Here is a 25,033-nt window from a genome sequence, read left to right as displayed (position 1 = left end):
CCGGATTTATGTTCGTAAATGCTTTTATACGTTATACAAGCTCAGCGTCACAAAGGACATAATATTTACATTTATGGATATAATATTTATCTCCTTTAAGTCATGTATAAACATGACTTTTTTAACTAAATGTTGTAAATTAAAAATGTAGGTGAGGTTGTCTTTCTCAGGTCAAATATTGTTGTTCGGTTGTTGTTGTTGTCTTGGTGGAATGTATATACTTAACACACGGGGTAGTTTTATTGTGCTTTTATTACTACACACATTGTTATAATAATACATACAAATAATGCATAAAAAAGACAAGACCACACAAACAAGAAGATAAAATCACATATCTCTGAAGTTATACTGTCAATGTTAGGCTCCCAGTTAATGCAAACACATAGTTTTTATGAATATGTCATACATTGGAACAAACCAAGTCGTTTGACTCGGGGGAGATGAGATCCAAGCTTTGTTTAAATCTCTTTTTGGACATCTTTCCTTGCCTGGACTTGAGATAGCGCTCCTTGTTGTGGATCACCTGAATGTACTGGTCGGTGCTGCTGTTCTGCTGATCGCTGCTGGATGCCACAGAGGCAGAGTCAGACTCAGTTGGAGGGTGCTCAAGCTTTGGTCTGCTTTTAGGTTTCATGTACGCTTCCATGTGCCTGTTCCCGGTCGGGGAATGGCTGTATCTTCCAGGGGAAGTCACGTGGCGCCTGGTTCGGACCAGTAGAGGCTCTGCTCTGATACTGTCTTGGGAGCGGGAGTGCGGTTTGAAATCTCTCCATTCCGTAGCTCCGCCGTCTTCTTCTTGTGCTCCATAGCGTCCTCCACCGACATGGTTGTCTTTAGATATGGAAACATGGCTTCCTAATCTGTCCCCAATGTAGAAGTGTGCCGGCTGGTGAAGATCAGATAAAGAACATGGCCGATGAGTCTTCCCTAACAATACCCTTCTCCTGTGCTTCCCCTCTTCCTCTTCATCCTCACTGAGATTCTGTTGGGACTGATGAGATCTGTGAACTTGGTGGTGGTGCGGCGTCCGAGGGGTGTAGCGCTTGAAGTTGCACGGGTAGAGCTCCAGGATCTCAGCCGGCTCTTCCTCCATAAAATAATGCCGTGGGATGCGAGTGGCCGAGCGAAGCAGCTTCTTCCTGGGTTCGTGTTCGTTGACAATAACGTATCGAGTGGCTTGACCGCGGCGGCCTCCGTAGCTCTGTGCGGTGATGATCCCGGGTTGCATCGCACGTACAGTCTTCCTGTAAATGGGGTCGGAGTGGATGTGGTCCGAGTGTTTGGCTGGGTGATTGTAGGCCTTGTGGTAGTAAGACTTGGAGCGGCAGGAACCACTCGGACCTCCAAGAAACGGTGTGGGCCTGTTATGAACAAGGACAACACAACAGAATATATTACTGTTACTGTTACAGCCGTAACCCACACCAGCCTTTACAACTCCACCCGAAACCCCCAATGTCGCTTTCTCTCTGCCCCTAACTCAGCTCCCTTAGCACAGGAACACATTTACAGCGACACAAACGAGTCTTATTTATGGCTAAAATTAGGGGGCCTAATTAAGTGCAGCAGGGTGGCTGTTCGGTCATGACACATTCTAAAAATATAATTTAACAACAAAAAAACAACTAGAAAAATCTGAATAAAGTCATAATGGTAATGGTTTAATTTAATTTCAACATGCATCAGATTACAATTGAGTGCATCCCATAATCAGTTCCCAGTTCCACATGTCCAAAAGGAGTAGGAAGAAGCAAAGCTTATTAAATCCTACCCCTCCATCTGGTACTTTTACAATCAGTAACTGTTACATTTGTTCACTTCCTGCTTTCCTAATATATTTTTTTTCAATTGTTATTATTTTCAATTGATTAAATTAAATTAAATTAAATTAAATTAAATTAAATTAAATTAAATTAAATTAAATTAAATTAAATTAAATTAAATTAAATTAAATTAAATTTTGTTTTTTGTCCCGTACCAAAGGTGATATGAGCATCCAATGCCATAATGGGTACCATAGTAAGTGTCAATATAGTGATATATATAGCACATCATGACTGGTTCAAGACTCTTCATCCTTGTATTTAGCAAACATCAACTGCTTGTATTGTTTCTTGAATTGGCTCATCGTTGTGCATTGTTTGACTTCCTTACTCAATCCATTCCATAGTTTGATTCCACATACTGAAATGCTATGGCTAGCATAACGTAGTCCTAGCATAGAAGTGTTTCAAATGTACTTCTTCCCTGAGATCATATTTCTCCTCTCTTGTAGAGAAGTATTGGATGACATTTTTAGCTAATTGGTTATTTTTAGCCTTATGCATTATTTTAGCTGTTTGAAGATGAACTATATCAGCAAGTTGAAGTATTTGTGATTTTAGAAATAAGGAGTTAGTATGTTCTCTGTAGGCGGCATTATGAATTATCCTTACTGACCTTTTTTGCAGTACATTTAGCCAGTGAAGATTGCTTTGTTCCAAAAAAAAAAAAACACTTAAAAAACGCTTCACTACTCTCCATTTTGTTGCCTTTTGCTAGTTTCGGTTTCGAGTTCAGTCTGTACAGTACACATAAATACATTTTTAAAGTTTCTCAATAGTATTTCAAATTGGTGGGGACGAAAATATTTCTGTCCCCCATTGGAGGCTTGACAGAGAGTAATTGACAAGCACTGTCCTACAATACACGTACTTTTGTACCCAAGTTTCATTCAACAGAAAACAGGACAAAACTGAATGAATAATGAATGAATGAATGAAAGCAGGAGGCTTATTTTTATGTGAAATATTAAATATTTCACTTTTGGTAATGGCTGTTTTAGGGTAATTTACCACATACATTATTTTGTGCTGCAACCCCCCCAGTACTCTATATTGAGTTATACTGTAGTGTGAGACCTGTTGGGTACGTGGTCCAGCCTATGCTTTGGTAGTGCGGACACAGCAGGACTTCTGGAGGATCCAGCCACATTTGCCCTGCTAAGCTCTCCACGGGACGCCGACTGCGTAATGGTGCGAATGCTGTTACTGCGCTGACCGGCAGTATGTAAGTTTGTGACGCTGCCATTGCGCTGTGGGGATGGCGTTTGGATGGAGGGATCTTGGCTGGTATTGTCACTCTCCGGTTCATCTGCTTTGTTTTCCCCAACAGCCTCTCCTGGAGTCTGCAGTATCGCTGCCACACCTGCGGCCATGTTGAACACTTTCTTTTTGTCATCGGTGCGCTCCTAAGGGGATAGGGACAAGGACATAAGTACTCCTAACCTCAACCCCAATCCTCAACCTAACCCTAAACCCTAAACCCAACCCTCAAGCACTGATCGTGCAGTACTGGAACTAACAAAATATACAGTACAGTTTAGCCATTAGAGCTTAGTGATGTGCGAATCCAAACTGAAATATCAATACCGATACCAATACCATGCGGGAAATGTGTCATTGCAGAAAAAGTGAGTTTTTTGGGTGTGGAAAATGGTTGCTTTGAATGTTGTGATGCCGGAACAGTTTTAACTTTTTTTTAGAGGAGTGCATAGTCTAAATAGGTGTGTCCCAATGACTAGCTCATATTAACTCATTTTCTGGCGTTGTAATGCACAGGAAAGATAAAGAAATATGTTTTTAGGTTTCACATAAGAATTTTGCAAATGCAAAATTCCCCCCAAAAAGAGCAGTTCCCCTTTAAGTTCAAAGGAATTTTTGTTCGGAAAATGTGGAATGTGGTAGCATGGCTCTATCTAGTCTGAAGAGTGGGTGCAGGATCCAAAGTCTTTTTCCTCTAAAAGGTAGAGGCGTGTACAGACAAGAATAATTTCGTTATTGTGGTGTCACATGACAGATGTTATGATACATTTGCCAGTTAACAGTCAGACGATAGCCTAGCTGTGATCTCGTCATTGAGCACGAACTGTTGAAGTCTAAGACCAGTTCAGTTGCCATCCATTCATTTCCTAAGAAAATGTACAAGTACTTCAGTGTCTCAAAATGGGTCGGAATGCTCTTCAGTCTTCCCAAAAAGACTCTACATGAACTTTACATGTAAAGATATATTCTACTACCTTGTTTAACTTCAATTAAGAATTATATCATAACAAACTCACAGTCTGGAGCTGCATTCTCAGCTGGTTGTTGGTAAATTTGAGCGATCTGGCAATGGCCTGAAGGTAGTATATCAGCATGCTAAAACACAGACACAGACAATGAAAACCATAGTACTACTCTCACCAAACATATATTTGTGTGTGTGTGTGTGTGCCTTACAACAGTAGCAGTAGACCAGGTAGTACTACAACAGGGCTGGTGATGTAACCCATCACTTTACTGAACCATTGGGGAAAGTCACTGGCCACTGTTTCAGATATGATGTCATAGATCTTCTCTTGACCACTGCAACATACGTACAGTTACATACACAACATAATCCTATTACCACATACTACCATCATCAAATTCCTGCTAACACTTAAACCCGTGATTGCCAGGGTAGTATGTTTTGCTTTTGTTTACAATCTTGCTTTGGTTGGTGAATACTCTTGCAAACATAGAATTTTAACCAATTATCCATAAAGATCTATAAAAAGAATCCACGTTACCTAAATGGTCCGCAGTGCTGTGATGGTCGATACCTTACAATAGCAAATATGGTCGGCAGCATACAGAGAAAGAGCATGAAAAGCAGCATCGCCAGGTAGAAATTATTGGATCTGCAACAAATAGACAAAGAGTGATTGATAAGCGGACACTTTTCTTCATTCCTTAGAATGAATCTTTGAATTCTTCCTGCTCCTTTTCAGACATGCGTAGTAATGAGGTGTTATGTGTGTGTATTTATGTGTATATGTATATATATATACATATATGTATGTATATATATATTATATATATAAATAGATATTGTAAGTGTATTGTATTGTAAGTGTATATGTGAGAAACAATAATGTAACATAGTATGCACGTCTGAAATAAATTAAGAAGAAGAAATTGGCTGAAACACGTCCGCCTGCAGCATACTTGAATATACAAATCAAAGACTAGATAGGACAGCTCAAGTCTGAAGCGACTGTTTTCCACCACAAAACAGCCAAACCGTTGTAGTTTGGGTCGCGCGTCTACCTTTTGTAGGAGATAAATACTTAGATCGTGTACCATACCTTCAGAGTAGAGTCATCCTATCTAGTCTTTAAGCATGAACTGCCTGCTCGGATGAGAGGCTTGCTAAGACAACCTGAACAGTCCAATTGCACAGTTGCATTATGCACAGCTCAAGGATTAGATAGAGCTAGGACTAGAGCTGTCCTATCAAGTCTTCAAGCCCTACCTGATACAGCACACTTGGCTGTGACGTCTATGACAACCAGTCCATTCTTAGAATTAGGACACCATTGAATTACCGTCGTTGTCCTCCAACTAATTTGTGATTTTTAGCTGTTCTAATCAATGTCTGTATTGTTCAAGAATGAGTCCTTTCCAGTCTTGTACCATTCTTGTACAGGTGTGATGACGGGACATTCATCAATCCTCATTTGAAGAAGAATTCTATTTAATGTTGCACTTAAGTGTAACTGTGCAACTGTTTAAGTGGACTGTGTGGGCTTGTATTTGCCACCACATCTGTGAGGGAATGATAAGCACTACAAGGGGAAATGACATCAATCAGAGCTGGAGAGGCCTCTCACACATTATGGTGTGTTTATGGAGGATGGATAGGAGGAGGCGGAATATATTGTGATTTACATCCACCATTACAGCACTGGAGAATGGAAAGAGATGACAAAAGTAGACTGAAGCCCATCACAGACACAGTATAATGAGATCAATATGAATATAGCGGGAGGGTGTACAAACTTTTCCCACCATTAATGAAAGGACACAAGGGCCACTTTGACATTTTGTGATGTTATTTTCAAGAAACAAACTGCATCTCAGCTTTGTGGCATAGTTGAAAAAGCGTATTATTGATATAAACTTTGCCCTGCCCCGTGCTGTGCCAGCAGGGTGCGAGCCGTGCAGTCCAGCACAGCATGACGCACCCACACCTCCGTCCCTCCCACCGGCGCAAGTGTGAGGAGACAAGGCGTGAGAGGGTTTAACACAGCCGTGTGTTATCTTAACCAATCAAATAAACACCGGAAGAGTGGATAAGATGCCGTCAGTATTTTTTTTACCAGAGAACTGGAGCACATGTCTTGTGCTGGAAGACACAGCCATTCCAGAGTCACTGTACCTATGCTGTTGGTGACGGAACTAGTACTAGGAAAAAAGTTTTGGTAGTGTTTTAAATCATCAAAATACGCCAAGATACTGCAACTATTACATGTTATCATTTGTGTATATGTTAATGCATGATCACAGCATGTATATCTAATGATGTAATGTTATTTGACGTTTGTTTTAGAGGAGGCCTTCATAGTCAAAATTGGTGTGTCGCAAATGACGTTTGCTTTTAGCTCACTAATATGAAGTCGTTTTCTAGCTTTCTTCACTTAGTATTTTATGATTTTTCCATTTTTGGTGTTGTGTTTTTTTTACCCACCCTCGGCTATCTCTGTGTGGAGTTTGCATGTTCTCCTCGTGCATGCGTGGGTTTTCTCCAGGTACTCCGGTTTCCTCCCACATTCCAAAAACATGCTAGGTTAATTGGTGACTTCAAATTGTCCATAGGTATGAATGTGAGTCTGAATGGTTGTTTGTCTACATATACGTATGTGCCCTGTGATTGGCTGGCCACCAGTCCAGGGTGTACTTGCTCGAAGACAGCTGGGATAGGCTCCAGCATCCCCCGCAACCCTCGTGAAGATAAGCGGTAGAAAATGAATGAATGTGTTTTTTTGTTTTCTTGTAAAATTACATTTTTAGAAGTTGCTGAACACATACAAAAACAGCTGTGCGCCACACTTTGGATTCTTATCCCGCATCCATTTGTAGTGTAGTGCTGTTTTTATATTATACAGTATATACTGCTATATACTCATGTTAACAAACTACCGTATTTTCTGGATTATAAGTCACACTTTTTTTTATAGGTTGGCTGTTCCTGCGACTTATAAATGAGAAAAAGTGTTTGTTACATAAACACTGGACACCTTTTGTGTTCATGTTTATTTTTTGTGTAGCTGAATAACCATTGTGTTAGCATATCTTACACCTATTCAGCCTGTTCTCTATTCTTTTATTATTGTTAGAACTTGCTTTCCAAGAGGACGTAATGCCTGTTTTGGTCAAGTAGTTTGTAAAATAAATTACCCGCATAAAATGTGACTTATACTCCAGTGCGACTTATGTATGTTTTTTTCTACCTAGTTATGCATTTTTGGCATTGTGCGACTTATACTCCAGAGCGACTTATAGTCCAGAAAATACGATAATATACCAGAATTAGTATATAGAAACTAAACTAAAACTGCACTACACTACCAATGGGTAAGAAACAATACATAGAAAAGATGCAAAATCCTCAATAGATAAATATACTTAATGAATCCCTTCAGGAAAATGAAGAATTATGTATCTGAAATAATCGAAAGGACACACAAGTGTGTCCTGTTTGTGTTTGGTTTGTGATGGTAATGATGAATATCTTACCTGGATGCTCTGAACACTTGCTGATGGGGAACATTGCAGGTGAGGACGGCCCAGCTCCTCAGATACATGAGACCAATCAGCTTCAACACGTTAAAGGCGGGAAGACAAGGGGAGAAAAAAGCTCCCATCCTGCATGAAAGAAACTATTACTCATACACCTACTGGGTGACACCGGTAAAAGGCATCCATTATGTTTATGGTCGCAAGGTGACAGCACGGAAATGAGTTTAGGAAATCCAATGGAGTCGCACACAAAGGTGGAATTGAGACATAAAGGCTTAGGAACAGGGTCATGGAGGCTGGCCGGCACTGGACAGATCATTTTTTTAATCAAACATTCGATTGCACTCATGCCAGCACTCTGTGTGTGTGTGTTTCTTTTTTGTAGGAGTCATACAGTGTTCATAGAAGTCTAAGCCTCAATTATTAACATTACTAATAATGTTAACATCAACATTGTAGCATAGCATAGCACAAGATAAGCTAAGGTAACGACATAAAAATCACCAATCACACAATAGCATTATTAGTTGTTGACTTACCAGATCATCCCTTGGTTGTAAATCAAGTGCAAGACATTCTCTGCTATTTTGAATTCCCCGTATTCAGGCTAAAAAAAAAATCAGAACAATAATGATATGTTGGTGTTAATAAAAATGTTGGAATGTTCCCTCCATAAAACATCCCGAGTTCACCAAAATACACTCCCTGAAGTTTTATAGCCTCAAAGAAACACTGATGTGGGTAAATATGTTTAATTGTGTTGCTGTTCAACATGAGTTACAGATACTAAATATCCATGAAATGTATGGATTGTGTGATCACAAGTATCTTTCTGGAAGAACAGACTTCAAGAGAGAGGTAAAAATACATATAATATAACAATATTAATTTTCCAATTTCTGATAACAGTTGAGCACAAGTTTAAATGGTAAGTCAGAAACATAACCTTGCTAAATGACACCCAACTTTCTTCAACGATTGTGTTTGTTTACTATTCAAGTGTAACAAGGCTAAAACTGCCACAGGCCAATGACAATAACATCATGCGGCAAAAGCGTGTTTAAAAACAATCGTCAAACTTACAAACTTGCTTTCCAAGTCCCAGCAGCAGCAGTCGCTGAGGTAACGAACCACCAAGCCTCTGATAAAGTCAATGAGCAGAATGCTGGCCACTGTGAAGATCATGTCGATGATGGACAGTTTCAGCATCTCCTGTATGGTAGATGGTTTAAACATTGTAATGTTAGCTTTACACAAAAAACTAATACAATGGATTTACAGATGAGGTAGTAATGCTTAATGAGGAATAAGAATACATCGTAATACACAATACGTCTAATACTTAGTCCACTTAGTTTCATGATCACAGGGAAGCTGGGGTAGGTGGGATACACTCTGGGGTACACTCCGGACAGACCACCAGTCAATCAGATTTTGGGATTGTTGTATAAATAGTGTGGTTAAATACTGTCACAAGCAGAACCTGCCCAACGTAGGTCTCCCAGCACTGGTCCTGCTGAGAGCGAGGATTTTTTCCAATCTGAACGGTCTGGTTGGAGAAGGTTGCCGTTCCACTCCTACTGCTGTTGGTCACGTCTAACATCACGGCAGTGGTTGCGATGGTGCTGTTGCGATGTGAAATTTCAGACACCAGAGTTGACATACTGTTCATGCCAGCCTGGGAGATCGTGGCTAAGTAGGAGCTGGTGTCCGACCAGTTAGCTGGCGTCACCTGAATCTGAGAAATAAACAGAAATACAAATATGAAAAAATTATAAATCTAATCTGATTTGACTGTGGTTTTGTATATGTACCGGACAGAAAATAAGTATTTGGTAAGATAGCTTTATTGTAAGGGAGAGAGACAGAATGTAAATAAATTTAAATTAAACAAGCATTGGGAGTTTCAATACATCTTCCCATGTGGTGTTTCAGGGTTCATACATTCCATGGTAGCCATGGTAGAGCAGTCCAAGGTTTGTATCCAAGTCACATGTTGCTCCCACTTCAAGGCCCTCTTTTCAGCCTATTGGCTTGTGGCAATGTAAAAGATATATTATATGCTGTTAACACTCACCGCAGAGCTCATACTGTTGACCTTATCAAGGAGGGCAATAATGAGGCTGTACAGGTTCCCAAGATATAAAACAAGCACTCTGCCAACACAAAAACACGTGGTTAATATGCACGAAGATGAAATATAGATGAATTATCGCTAATACATGAGCAGGAATACCTGGCCAGCTGGAAACGCAGAGATGTTCTTGGATGATACATCTCCAATTGAGCTACCAACTCAAAGGCAGATGGAGCGATCATGGTGATGAGAGAAACAACAACACTAACCTGGACGGAGGCAAAGGGTAGATCAAACATATTGTACTTAGGGTAAATGTAGAGAAGACACACATGTTTGCCTTTTACCTCTGTGAACATGTACTCTGGCTACCACCTTGGCTTGAAAAACCGCCTGTTCTCAGCATCTACCTTACACTTGACCATTTTTGAGGAGAGGGTAGATGAAAGTTGCTCTGACTGCTGATGAATAATGAAGACGCTTGTGCGCGCTGCAGCGACTTCGTGGGGAATGTAGTGTTGGTGCATGCAAAACACTCGGCCTTGACTTTGACATATGTGCTGTAGACCATTGTCAATCAATCTCCTTCATGCTGGACGGCCTGTTTCCTGTTGTATGATCACTGGCAGAACTTACGTGGCTGTAAATGAATCTGTGGTTCATGGAGGACGATGAGGAGGAATATGCTTTAACAAGGATACAAAAACGCTACAGCCTAACGGTGCCAGGACAAGCCATGATCAGAAGAGTGAATGCATTGGTCACTTAATTAAAATTCAAAAGAAATTTTCACTTTGAGAGGGTCTAAAGAAGACAGAAATATGCGGAAAAGGTCAATATGTGAGTAAAGTGTATAGTATAGTTTTACAGTTGGCCATTTCGCGGATTTCACTTATTGTGGGCTATTTTGGGACATATACTCTGGTGAATTGTACAACATGGAATAAGCAAAATAATTTCAGTTAAAGTAAGTTAGGTGTTTGAGAGTGTATTATTAAAAATGTTGTTGCCGATATTTTCACTTTTACTGCAAATGAGTATCAGTTATCCGTCCCCTTCACTACTAAAAATTGGTATTGATATCGGCTCTGAAAAAAACACAAACATCTCTAATGTTTAGCAGAAAAACCTCCTTGCTTTCAGCCTTTGGTCGCCTGTTAGCATGGAACCTAGATCCAGAAGTCATTGTCCCCAACTCCTTTAGTTCTAGCTAATGGTAAAGTTACGCTACAAGTATCTGCGAGTATTCTTATTGATCACAGCTGCACAATAAGCCAAAGAAGTGGAGCCAAAAAAAGTTGCAAGTGCCAGTTATCATCAAGAAGGTGACAAACACAATTGAATTAAAAAATAACTCAGAACAAAACAAAAAGGTGGTGTCTGTGCGGCGTCCTTCAAGGTAAAATAACCATAAAAGTACATCTATCTCTTTCATTCCTCATTTAGATTTACTTCTATGCATTTTGAATTGTTATCTGCATGTAAAATTAAGTGTAGAAGTGTTTTAACATGTTTTGGTACACATAACACAAGTAACAATTCCTGTCCCTGTGTACCACATGGGAATTCGGTATGCCTCTGTACAGAAATACCCAATTACGAATACATGTAACATTACACACGTTAATACACTACAAAATGACTATGAGATTGTCCTGAAAAAAAGGAAAGATAAACAGTTTAGGTAAACACAAAAGTAAAGAGTGGAAAATCCTAACCTGGAGCCAAGAGTCCTAAGTAACATAATAGGACAAAAAATACTGAATGGTGGTAAGATCCAAAATCAAATCAGTGCATATTTGTTTTCACCTCTCAAACAAGCCCAATTCAATCCTATTTGCACGTATACTGACCAGCGACAGTACAACTACATTAAATGATCAGCCGACGGTCACAGTCATGATGACAACCTCATCCTTTGGATCGTATTTTGGATCAGATCTCCAATTTCACTGTATTGTGAGGTGGATAATCTAATCCCACAAATCATGATGATATACCTCGTTCTTTTCCCATAGCGTTAACTCCGGCTTCTCCTGCTCCAATTTCTGAGAACGGTCGACCACAAAGTAGATGATGTATATGCTGCCAGCCAGAGACATCAGCACCAGGATGTTGGCTAATAAGCGGAGACTGATCAGAACGGCTCTGAGGAAACGGACACAAATAATTTTCAATCATTTGTTATTTATGTGAAGAAAAATTATTTGAGTATACAATTTGTACCCAAACAAGCAAGACTGATAGCCAACAAACTAACTAACAGTGCTTTGAGTGCCTTGGATGTGGAAAAGCGCTATAAAAGTGAAAAACCATTTGCCATTTAGTGGAATGATCCTAAAATTGGGTAAAGTAGCCTTTTGTGCCTTTTTGTTGACCAAGACAAATGAAATATGATCAAGTAAATGCTGTGTAATAATAAGTAACAAACTCACAGACTGGTATCTTTCTTCTTTTCCTGTTCCTCAACAATGGCTTCCTATAAAACAAAGCAATCACTGCCAGCATTTTAGGGTAGAAAGCAGACCTATTTATGTACCAAGTTGTGCGTAGCTGTACATATCGTACAATAACAAGAGCAATTTGTGTATCGTCTGACCCTGATGTTGTTGACGATAGCTGCTCCTTTGCTTTCTGCAGCCTCTGGATTTCCAATCAGATAATCCCAAGCACAAAACACCCTCCAACAGAATGTGAAGTTTTCATCAGAAGCACTGGCCAGACTGAGTCGGGAGTTCTTGGCCATTCTGCATGAACGTTATGGCAGGGAAGAGGATGACAAAGACAAGACAATGGAATGATAATCATTCCATTTTTTCTTCAATGGCATGACTGTCAGTCTGGAAAAACATTTGATTATTAATTGCCAAATGTTTATTAATGTAACTTACTTACTAATAACCTTGCAAAAGTGCTGCACCCCAGTACAGGGGGTAGCGTGGTTGCACTTGTGTTGCAATTTTAATGGCTATTACTTCTCTTGCCTTTCCTTCTGGTTCTTTGGACAACATTGTTTTTGGAGAAGAAGCCAATGATCACAGACTTTAAAAGATTTGTATCAGAAAATTGCAGCAATATACAGTATTTAGTATAAGGAAGACTGACGAAGACCCCAGAATCTAAGTACACAATGTTTATGTAGCAGTTACAGCGACCTTCTACAAAGTGAAAGTTAAGTTTGTGCAGAAATGAAAGTTAATGTAGTGTGAATAAGTGAGAGCACTGCATTTATTGGGTGTTTGCTTCTTCAAGTGGTTTCCCATCAGTCCTATGTAAGTGTTATGCAAATGTGATTGTGCTAAATGAGTGTACAACGCACTGAGCTATTACACTGAATATTCATTCATTCATTTTCTACCGCTTATCCTCACAAGGGTTGCAGGGGGTGCTGGAGCCTATCCCAGCTGTCTTCGGGCGAGAGGCGGGGTACACCCTGGACTGGTGGCCAGCCAATCACAGGGCACATATAGACAAACAACCATTCACACTCACATTCATACCTATGGACAATTTGGAGTCACCAATTAGCCTAGCATGTTTTTGGAATGTGGGAGGAAACCGGAGTACCCGTATCAGTATACGTGCTGTGAGGTCTGCGCGCTAACCACTCGTCCGCCGCGCAGCCTACACTGAATATAAAAGTGTCAAAATATTATTTATAGCTAACACTATAGTAACTGCTACATGATGCTTGTATCAATATACACATGTTATACATCCATGTAAGCTTTTATGTATTTCTTTCAGCCAACTTGAAACCTCCATCACTGCAAAGGTGTACTTTTGATTACAGTGTAAGATGTGATAAGATATTTAAAGGAATATTCCACTTACTTTCTTAACAGAATGATGAAACTGTAGGCAAAGACGGCCATCCCGACCAAGAAGTAGGCGAGGGGCAGTCGGTATCCTGCACTGCCAATTTTCCTCACCCTCCCGTAGTAACCATAGAACAACACAGAGTACTGCAGGTACCCCTGCGGGGGTCCAACCACACACGTGACATTTGTTAGACATCATAAGTTTAATTAGCCTTGAAGTACAAGTCACAGACATAGTAAAGTAATACTTTATGAATGGTATACAAGTGGATAATGTGCTATCGATAGAAAAATAAAAGGAGAGCAAGACTTGCCCCAAGAGACCAGATGGTGTCCAGGTCTTGGGCAGAAGCCAGGTGCTCCTTGGGAATGGTTTTACTCCTCGTTGTTCCAAATGGGGCTCCAGCAAGCAGCTGGCACAAACAAAAAAATAAATATTATTGGATGAATACTGCAAAAATCAAATGTGCAGCGGATCCCTGCTTTTCATGGGGGTTTACCCCCCAGAACACAGCTTGCTCCTACCCCTCGAAACCCTCCTGCTAGCTTGACATTGATGTTTTCCTCCGATTTTACATCAATTTGCAGTAAAAGAGACAGGAAATAGAATCTGTAGAATACTTTTCTTATGTTGTCCTTGTAAAACTGGTGTTCTGGATCATATGAAAGGTTACATTTCTCCACTTCTAAGAATAATCGTTTGTCATCCATCATCTTCAGCTTTTATTCTGTTAAAAAGCGGATGTTTATTTTGACACCAGAAGCTGTTTTTCAGTGTTTGTGGTGATGAATTTATGTGTAAACCCATCAAAAATAGACTTGAAGTCTATCTTTTGCGTCACGCCAAAACACAATGTGCGTGAGAGGTGCGTCAGGTGAGACGCAGGTGTGTCGGCTGGTGTGAATTGCCAGACTGATTAAAATAGAAGCGATTTGAAAGCGTATGAGAAACTGCCACGCTTACACGACAGTGTGAATTTGGGGTAACAGTAACCAGTTTCCACGCCACAATTTGAATGCATATGCCAAAATACTTATGTTTGTATTCTTCTTTGTTTGCTTACAAAATTGGTTTAATTTTGCTCAAGTCAACAGTAAAATAATGTCAAGATAAGGGATTACTCTGTAACATTAAAATTATAATGAGGCCATTGACGTGACATGACGTTTGATGTTTGATGTTGGATGAACGAATATGCGGCTGAGACAAAGGACACAGGGGACATTGAGTCCCAACCATTGGAGCATTAAACTGGCGAATCACAGCTAGGATAACCCTCCATGTCAGCCATCATAAATCTACAAGCATTTTCTCCAGCTCTCCTCTGTGCTTGTATGCCACTACTAAGAAAATGACTCATTCAGAAGAAAAAAGTCAAATTCAATTTTTAAAACTAAAGATAGAAAGAAATAACACATTTCTGCACAACTTGTGATCAATCCATGTCAATTTCAGACTTAGAGTTACCAATTTAAACCCTGCCTATTTCCCGTTAAACCATGCACATTTCCAGGTTATACCCTGTGTCTGCATAGCTACTATATGTAAACGCACAGTGCTGACCTCTGGTAACACGATGAATGCTCCAGTCATGATGGTGAGGACAATGTTGATCCCAAACAGCCAGCGTAGAAATATGAAGTAGGAGGCAACGCCTGATCCAAAATGACCTACAGACAAGCAGAAATTGGAAACCAGTCAACAAACACAAATCCAAAGCATCAAAAAAGAAGCATTTGAAATAGACAAGATGGTCATAGGGATGATAAGCGGTTTCCTGAGGGTTTACAGCTTCAGTGTGGCGGGTGGGGGGCATCCACACAAACACAAATAACTCAAACACAATTATTAAAAAAAACAAAAAAGAAATACTCAAAAAAATATGAATTCATAATTGACTACTAATAATGAACTAATTAATCCATTCCAGACTTATGAACAAAAATATGAACACAAAATACATTTATAGTGAATAATAGTGTATATAGTAGTCAGTAGTAGTCAATCGTATATATAGTCATTTTACATGCAAAAAACTATGTGAAATAATTTTAAAAGGAAAAATTGATGGAAATGATTGTTGCTGTGGACTTCCTGTACATCCTTGTGAGATTGAATTAAATCGTGTTTCTAACATACTTAATCAAGTTGCTGCTACTCACAACTTTCTTGGCCCCATGGCAGGTTATTTATCATGTTATAATTATCATCATATTGATAATTATGCTTTGGCATGACCTTAAAATGGCGGTTCATGCTGGAAGACCCTCCAATGTGGCTGGATTACAACAATTCTGCAAAGAGGAGTGGGCCAAAATTCCTCTTCAGTGCTGTAAGAGCCCCATTGCAAGTTATCTATACATGCAAAAAAAAAAAAACAATTCAGGAAGGGGGCATGATGACTTCATGTCAAAGAAAGGAATTGGAAGTGTTTCTTGAGCTATTTAGTTTGAATGAAACGGAAGAAAAATCCTTACTTTCAATTTTCTTAATCCTCACTTCCCATGGAATGAAGACAACAACAATGTTATAAAGTACTCGGGACAGTTTCTTCAGCAGCTGCAATTGAGAAAATAAAATGCATGTAAAGCCTGACAAATGCAGTTTTAATCCTAATTTTCAACAAGGACAATATTTACAACACATATTCATTCAGCCAGTGCTCACCTGGTACCAGACATGGGCAAACTACACCTGCCATATACTGCTGTTATGATTCCTAATCCTCCCCGCCCAACTTTTCCAAATGATTGCATGACAACCAACACCCAAGGTCTCGTCAGTGACAGAATTTACAATGGGTGCACCTGCGCACCTTACAATTTCTGTGGGCAGTGCAGTCCAGGGCCCCCACAGCTCCATCCCTCCCCCACCGGCGCAAGTGGTAAAGAGGAAGGAGAGAACCAATCAAATGAACGCTTCTCATTGCCTTTAAATGCGCAGGGCCCACTGGACTGCGCATCAGAAGACCGATCATGGAGATCATGGAGACCGTTCAAGCATTCAAACCTGCAATAAAGACCAGTTGTTCTGGAATAACATTACAGTAACATTACTGACACCGAGTGAACAGTGTAGAAAACGACATCATCACCGGGATATGCGCAGTGATGATATCCACATTTATTTGGTTTTGTGTTAAACAGCCAAAAGTGATTTAGGCTAAATAAATAAGTAATGCCAAATATCTTTTCTTTTCTTAAAAAATAATAAAAACATATTTTTTTAAGGATAATGTGATATAAATAAAAAAAATGTTCCCATTAAATTAAAAGAGAAAAAGATTTGCTTTTATCATATCAGTTGTTTTCTTTGGGACTTAAATTATTTTCTACCACTTATCCTCACGAGGGTCGCGGGGGTGCTGGAGCCTATCCCAGCTGTCTTCGGGCAAGAGGCGTGGTACACCCTGGACTGGTGGCCAGCCAATCACAGGGCACATATAGACAAACAACCATTCACACTCACATTCATACCTATGGACAATTTGGAGTCACCAATTAACCTAGCATGTTTTTGGAATGTGGGAGGAAACCGGAGTACTCGGAGAAAACCCACAAATGCATGGGGAGAACATGCAAACTCCACATAGAGATGGCCGAGGGTGGAATTGAACTCGGGTCTTCTAGCTGTGTGGCTGCGCGCTAACCACTCATCCTCATATATTATTAGATTTGTATTCTTATTTAGTTATTAATAAAATGAAAACAAAATGTACATTGTCCAGGTTTTTAGGGTCATCCTGCTAATAATAATGACAAACTTTGACTTTAAGTCACATTAGTGTGTTGAGCGATGCTGTGTTATATTCAAGCGGAGAACAAACTGCAAATAAATTATTCATCATCACACAGCTCGCTTTAAGACAATTTATTCTAATGGGGCTTGAGCAGCCTGACACGGTAATTAAACGGAGCAATAACACCAGGCTGTAAATCCGCTAATGCTACACACTGCTGCACAACACATCTTCCCCATGCTGCTGTTTAATGAAACACAAACCACCAGAGTGACTGCGTAGAAATAACACATCTGAAGCCTAAGCAAATAGAATCTACATATTTTATTACCGTGGCCATCAGATTAGATTGCAGTTCAGTGGGAATGCCTGAAAAGCTGCTTCTCTCAGCAAATATTCAACTGCTGTGGAAGACATACATTCTCCAAAATGTAATTCCACCCCTCAGATATATTTAGATGAAGCTGACAGGGAATGACAACAGCATCAAATATGAAATACACTCCATGACAATAGTGTAGCTTGCATCAGGTAGAAAATCCCCTTGTTTGCTGAAACACACACAACACACATTTACAGAAGCACACACAAGCGTGAGTCTTATTTATGTCTGTACTGTCTTATTTTCTCATATTTATGTCTACTATATTGGGTAATAGGAATGTAAAGGTGAATATAGGGTTGTTATTTCATCCTTAGAGGGCTCTAATAATGTAAAAAAAACATATTTAGAAGGTCATGGATTTTTTTATGCTCTAACTATGAAAATATTTCATTTATAAATAAGGTATCCTACTTTTATTATTCCCAATTAACCACGAGAAACAATAGATTTTTGGACAGTGGAAACTTATTGAGCGTGCTTTTCAGTTAACATTGACAATATACTCTTGTCATTTTATTACTACACTGCATGAGTCCACTGTGTTCCTATACTTTTATCACAGTAGCCATGTTTACATGAGGAGTTTTTCTCTTTCGGAACAGAATCTTTCCGAATGATTTTTCCGAAAGCAATGGTATACATGGAAAGGAATATTCCAATCGCATGTCTACATGCGCCGCTATAATCAACCAGAATAGTCAATGGGGCATGCGCAGTAAAGCGTAAACACCAACATCAGGTGATACCGACTTCCTCCAGTTTTTCTTTCACTTGTTGGAATAACTCCGTATTGCCAGTTTTTCCTTTGTCCAGTCTTGGAATTTAGTTTGAATCAAAAACAAACTTTCCGCAGCAGTCCAGTGCCGATTGCTCGCCTCCATTTTTTTAAATGGAAGAACGTCTGGAGCTGCGTGTTACGTCATATCTCAGCATTCGCTGAAAGAACGCACCCGGGAACAGGAAAAGATAAAGTTCTATCTTGCTAATATTTTATAATTAAGCTGGGCACATGTTTTATATAGATATGTATTTTCTTTTTGAATAAAAGTGGACTTGTGAATGGCGTATAGAAGGGTTTAGATTCTGTTCCACAGATGGCGCTAATGCACACCAAAGCTGCTTGCCAACCGCCAATAAACAACAGAAGAAGAAGAAGAACGCACCCTGACAACTTTTCGTTTGAGCGGGTACAAGATACCTCAATCGGATTGGGGAAAGGAATATTCCACCTCTGGGAATCCCATTATATATTCATTCGGATTGGCACTTTTCTTTCGGAATGAGGTGTATACAAAGGTTACATTCTTTCCGTTTGAGCAAATAATCCTAATGGAATTGAAATATTTGGGTCCATGTATACGTGGCTAGTGTGACTTTGCTAGTAAACTTAGCTTGCTAACAAAATGGCCATCAGAATCGCAAGTCAACTACGTCGCTCATCTGTGATGTCATTAGCAGTTGAGTCTCAAACATCTTAGTAGAAAACATTATAATTACAGTCTTACATGCAGAAGTCTATTTTAAATGTATGGAAATAACAAGTGAAAGGGATAAATCCTACAAAATGTGCTTCAGAAATGTCTCACGGGTGTGACGCTTTGAAAAGCTTTCGGGGGACTTGGAAGGGTTTGGTGAGTTTGAGGCCCATGATGTCATCATCCATCATTTTTTGGATTGTCTTGAGGCTTTTTTGTTCTCTTGCATTCATTCCCATCTTTTGTTCGCTTTTTGAGTGTGCTGTCATGTTTTGCACTTTGCATTTCTTTCCGATGTGTGCTTTAGATGAGATGAGTACTTGAATAAAAACATCCTATCAATCTGTCTAACCAACACAAAATCCTCACAGTTTGACTTTTTTGTATTCCTTAAAAAGACTATGCACTGTCTCCTGCATTTTTTTCCTTTGTAAAACAATTTATGAATAATGAATGCATTTGCAGACAGTGTAACATCGCATACATACATCAGCTCCTGCAGTCTGATAGCCTCTTGTTCTTGTCAGTCGCCCTTCATACTTCAGTACAATCTCTCTGGCATGCCTGGAAAACACAACATAAGCAATTTTAAACTCCAAAAATGATCATGTGACTGTGTCACAATGTATTTGGCCAAAACAAATGAATCCTGTCCCTTTAAGAAAGTAAACTAACCCCTCATTGATCGCGGCAAACAAGTTCCAGACTCCACCAAGTAGGACTCCTTGCGATCAAGTGCACCCATCGTTACAGTAACATTGCTGACACCCAGTGACCAGCGGAGAGTACTACTTATCACTACAGCATCTTTGAATGCATCTTCTCAATGCCTTATATTTATATTTCACTGCATTTTGCCATTTTTATGCTTCAAAACGCCTAATATAGGCAACAAATATGTAAAATTTGCTTCAACATTCATACTATTTTTTACAAATAAGAGACCAGAGTCAACCACAAAACCGAATGATTTATGAATTAATATACGCGTCTCTATCAAGATACTGTACATTGTTTTAATCAATAATAAATACAGGGGAAAGATGGCTCTTGTGTAAAAACCACAGCTGATTAGATGTAATGAGTATTTCAAATGCTGTGGCTTATCTTTTTCCACAAGGCCCCACAGGAAGGTTGCAGATTTACTGCACCATTACACACCACAAGACGAATACACACAGTTGTATTTCTCAGCTGCGTTTCATTTTGTGTTTGTTTAGCTTCGGTGCAGGACTGGAGGACCAGTCGTGGCCAAAATGACGACACAGGCAGGAAGATACCAGATTGTTTCTCTTCCATGCTTCTCGCTTCTCGGATGCCAAGCAGCCCTGTTCTCGTCCTCCCACTGCACCTTCTATTACAGTCGCGTATATTTATACCTATTTTTGTAGCTTCTATTCAGCTTAATGCTCCCACTGAGACACAATGCTACAACAAAGGCACAAAATTATCCAAAAACCAAACTCACAGGAGAAATGTGCGTGCTAAAGACCATACATGAACGCAATCACTTCCCTCGCGAAAAGTAGAAATAGAAGTAATTACATGGATTTAAAATAAAACTGGAAATAATCCACAAAATCATAGAAATTGCAGTGAGTGATGATGAATGATCAGCATGAAAACACGCCAGTGGGGGCCAGGATGGTACAAGTCCATGACGGTCCGAACGGTTGAGTGTAAATACGGCCTTAGATGAAAATGGGGGATAAAATGTGAAACGTGAAATAATATATGAGCTATTACGGCAGTGGAGGCGATGAGAGACGTTCAGCCTGAGATTAAAGGGAAGTAAAAATGCAGAATTGCCTCCCATACTTGATGGAGGTAATAAAGCTCTGCAGTAATAACAAACTGCGCATATAAAAGCTATCAATGGCACATACTCAGCACATCTGAGAAGAAGCTCTGCGTCTTTATCGAGCTCCTTGCTGCTTAGGTTTAGTCCAACATGTAACAGGAAATTATACAGGTGTGCCTAATATGAACCAAAAAGTGATTTTAATGATTTGAGCGAGTTATTTTGAGTGTAGTTTGTTTCTTTAGACCACACACATAATGTTCATGTTGTCCATGAATGCAACATCAAGCGAGTCTGGCGGGGTGCTGTTTATGGACAACGATTAGTTTGAGATATATACAGTATATGATGTTGGAATTTCACTTCCGGAATAAATGAGTTGTATTAGTTTACACTTCAGCGCGCAGACCTCACAGCTAGGAGACGTGGGTTCAATTCCACCCTCAGCCATCTCTGTGTGGAGTTTGCATGTTCTCCCCGTGCATGCGTGGGTTTTCTCCGGGTACTCCGGTTTACTCCCACATTCCAAAAACATGCTAGGTTAATTGGCCACTCCAAATTGTCCGTAGGTATGAATGTGAGTGTGAATGGTTGTTTGTCTGTATGTGCCCTGTGATTGGCCTACTCCTGCCAATATGACTAGGAATAATAAAAACAATAATAGTGATGATGAAGAGCTGAAGCTTCACTGAAATACTGTATGGAAAAATGCAGAAATATCGGGAAGTGGAAATTTCAAGTAAACTGTAATATTTGTGTCTTGAATATTTTCAGTGGGTTAAGGAAGTAGTGGGAAAGGTCATTTGTTTTTGTAAAATGACCATTTTGATATTGTAATTATCTGAATCACTGCTGAATAACATCATAATATGCAGTATATTAATAAATATAACAGTGTATAACCACATGAAACACCATTTTGATTACAACACATACTTGAAAGAGTCAACATACAGTCAATTTGATGTCAATAACAAACATAACATTATTATTATTATTATTATTATTATTATTATAAAAATGACTTTCTGAAAGTGTACTTTAAGACTTTGAGCTTGCGTCTCATTGGCCAGGGTCTGGTTCGAATATTGGCAATGATCTCCTTTTGGTACTGAATGTTCTGGAACATCTCCTCTGGATCGTTGCTGTCAGCTCGTTCATCATCTTTGTCTTCTTCATCAGAGGAGCTGCAGAAGAACATGCGAGAATAAGCAGGATAAGAAACCATCTTGGAGAAATATATATAGGCCTGCACGCTAACCACTAGACCGCCATGCAGCCACATTTATATAATTTTCCCTTTAAAACTGTAATAACGTTGGTTTGCAACTGCTTCAAACAAATGACCACAGTATTTGCTCTACTTCTTGTGAATGTCAACATAACCCATAAGAATGCAGAACCTTTTAAAGTAAAATAATGAGGTGGTATAGCACATAAGAAATAGAACATGCAGCAGGAAGACACCAGATTGTTCTCCCTTATCCACCTACCGTGGTTTAGTATTTCTATTCCTGTTTTTCTGGACTCCGTATTTGGTTCAAAGTTTGTCCTGGACAGATGGAAGTGCTAATAGCATGCTAGTAGCTAACTAAGTGTTACTTGTAGAAGTGTTTAAATCACTTTGTTAGTCTTTAGTGTGGTGGGTAATGTTTTTAATTAGTGCTGAGCAAAGTTAACATTTTTAGTTTACCTTTTAACGGCCAGAAGCAGGAGCCAATAATGGGCAGAAATGGACAAAGAAAACAGTATTTTGAATGGTAGGTTTAGCTTTACAGCCCTGGCAGATGCCTCTCTGGATAAGTTATTTGTGTCACAGAGTCGAGGTGTCATGATGTATATTGCCGGGAAGAAAAGTTACTGGTGTATTTCTCTATTTATCTCTATATATCTCTATTTATATTTCTATTAATACAGACTTGCTCATATTTGGGCTAGGACCTACTAGTTATGGGCAGGCATAACCGAGGACAGCTATTTGGGGGCTTGTGTCAAATAGGATTAGTTCTTGCTAGCGTTAGCATCATGCTAGCTAGTCACTGGGAAAGATTTTCAACACACACCTAAAATGTACATCATAGCGATTTGATTTATCTTATGTATTGTGTAAAACTATGGCAGGGAAAACATAACATTAAAAGCCAAGACCAAATATGAGATGAAAGAAAAAAAAATACAGTAAAGTAGTCTATCGGTGCATCGTGGGAGAAGATACATTGCTAAGTTAAATGGAGCGTTCAAGAACCGTGGAACAAAGTGACCCTCGTGAATGTACAGTATATGCTGGTGTACCTTGCATTACTGCATCAACCTATATTGCACCATATAACTCTGTACATTTGTTTATTATTACCTTCATTATCTTCAAATATTACATTTGTCAATTTCAAATCTAAATCGACAAATCATATCGCATCGCTTGTACACTGTATGGACTGGTTTTGTTTTAAAAAATGTTACTGAATCATATCATAACTCAAGATAAATTTACATCCCTACTACTTTAATTGTGAGCAAACTACGAGGCAAATGCCATTAATCACGATTAAATCTTTTTAATCTATTGACAGCCCTAGTTTTAATGTGTTGTTTGCTTCCTGTGGTTATGCTGATCCTCGAAGACAGAAAAAAACTATCTCAGACTGCTCCTCAAGTGCCCTAAATACTTTTACTACTACTTTCTACTACCAAGTAAAGTCAAGTAAATGTCAATGTATGCAGAATCCAATAGATTGTGATGGATTAAATTATCAGACCAGTTTTTAATTAACTGTAAGCATTTTATAGTGAGTAGTTAACAGTGTATTGATTGTTCAGTGATTTTTTTTCATTTCTATGTCATTATTCTGGTCATAATTCATTTTCATATAATTCATTTTCATATAGAATGAAAACATATATATGTGTGAATGTCATCTGCAATTACAATTTACTGAAATATAATTTTTATTATCAAATAGGAGGCGGTTTTTCAATTTACACTTTGTTACATTTACAATGCAATCATTCATTCAGTATATGCAATGATGGACAGCTATTTATTCAAGGTAATGCCTTGTAAGTAAATGACTGACAACTTTTTGACATAATAATAATGAAAAAAACATTTGTGTCACCCCTATGTTATCACTCAACTTTCAGACAGATGTATGATAGAATTTTTGAATGTTACAGGAAGTGAGAACTTGACTCACCCATTGTGATGGTCCTGGTAAGTTGAATAAATCCTCCTGGAATTTTTCCTGGTGCTCTTGTGTCTTTTGGCCGCAGACAAGGACCTGCTGCTCCCCACCAAAGACTCTGATACTGTACTCATGCTGTCTCTGGTCAGACTGGGATTGTTGGGGACCAGTACCTCCTCTAGAAGCAGCAAGTGAGGAGACACATTAGGCCAATCAGTGATGTTCCAAACTCTTAAAGGGACAGTACACTTTTTTTTATATCATGTTACTTTTGTTTGGTTCTTTTATCTTAGTTTTTTTCAGCAAGTTTTTATTTTTTAAACAAAAAAAATCTAAACATTAAATGTTGATGTTGCTACAGGTGTACTTTACAAAATATGTTAACTGTATTTCTAATGGGTGTGGCTGATGTCTGGACACAGGCAAAAATGCATATATTACATACAGTATATATATTTTTATATTTTAAATGTAATTTTTAATAATTTAATATAACAACATAATATAAACAAATATCTGCTCATTTTATTTTTTGTATTTTATTTTTAACTACAGTAGTTAATAAACATAATAAAAAGAATATTTTTTCTTTATATTACATATGTTTAACAATTTAACAGGTTTATCTATTTTTAATATCTGACTACATAAAATAGGTTTGTCTTTTTAATATAATATATAAAGAAATATATGCTTTGTAATATAAGTGATTATCTACAGTCGTTAATATCTAAAAAATGTATTATGGACATTAATTAGAACATAAAAACATGTACATAATGCAAATGAACATTCTATTATCTCTGTCATAATATACATAGAAATAAAATATACAAAATATACTGGACATATAATATATATATTAATTAAAAAATTAATTAATTACAAAATTATTTGATTATATATATATATATATGTTAAAGTAAAAAAAATATATTACGACTATTTTTAGATTACAAAGAGAAA

General features: G+C 38.6%; 1 protein-coding gene across 2 annotated transcripts; it reads right to left on the bottom strand.

The window, feature by feature from the left end:
- Nucleotides 1-242: 242 nt before the first annotated feature.
- Nucleotides 243-24,233, bottom strand: tmc3 (transmembrane channel like 3). Of its 2 annotated transcripts, none has more exons than XM_058077616.2 (21): nt 24,080-24,233; nt 21,926-22,072; nt 19,573-19,648; nt 15,963-16,044; nt 15,049-15,155; nt 13,799-13,897; nt 13,498-13,640; nt 12,263-12,410; nt 12,099-12,142; nt 11,664-11,811; nt 9,823-9,932; nt 9,664-9,742; nt 9,070-9,324; nt 8,670-8,798; nt 8,126-8,193; nt 7,584-7,712; nt 4,595-4,705; nt 4,263-4,388; nt 4,103-4,181; nt 2,904-3,232; nt 243-1,364 (listed from the first exon to the last, which is right to left on the bottom strand). In XM_058077616.2, exons 1-21 carry the CDS (start codon nt 24,199-24,201, stop codon nt 404-406), a joined length of 3,492 nt encoding a protein of 1,163 aa, XP_057933599.2. In that variant the 5' UTR covers nt 24,202-24,233; the 3' UTR covers nt 243-403. The 2 variants fall into 2 exon arrangements, with proteins under 2 accessions (XP_057933599.2, XP_057933600.2); XM_058077617.2 differs by lacking the exon at nt 24,080-24,233 and adding an exon at nt 22,379-22,552.
- Between the last annotated feature and the right edge of the window lie 800 nt (nt 24,234-25,033).

This window comes from Doryrhamphus excisus, linkage group LG1 (genome assembly GCF_037039965.1).
Source record: "Doryrhamphus excisus strain RoL-2023G ecotype Guam linkage group LG1, RoL_Dexc_Guam_v1.1, whole genome shotgun sequence".
Taxonomy (NCBI): domain Eukaryota; kingdom Metazoa; phylum Chordata; class Actinopteri; order Syngnathiformes; family Syngnathidae; genus Doryrhamphus; species Doryrhamphus excisus.
Note: the sequence above shows the minus strand (reverse complement) of the source record. Positions and strands in the feature narration are given on the sequence as shown.

Excerpts from the sequence above, each read along its gene's own strand:
- tmc3 (XM_058077616.2), bottom strand. The coding sequence starts at position 24,201 with ATGAGTACAGTATCAGAGTCTTTGGTGGGGAGCAGCAGGTCCTTGTCT. Across the intron at positions 22,073-24,079 it reads TACCAGGACCATCACAATGG|CTCCTCTGATGAAGAAGACA; the intron begins GTGAGTCAAGTT and ends GTTCTTCTGCAG. Across the intron at positions 1,365-2,903 it reads CTGGACCACGTACCCAACAG|GCCCACACCGTTTCTTGGAG; the intron begins GTCTCACACTAC and ends TGTTCATAACAG.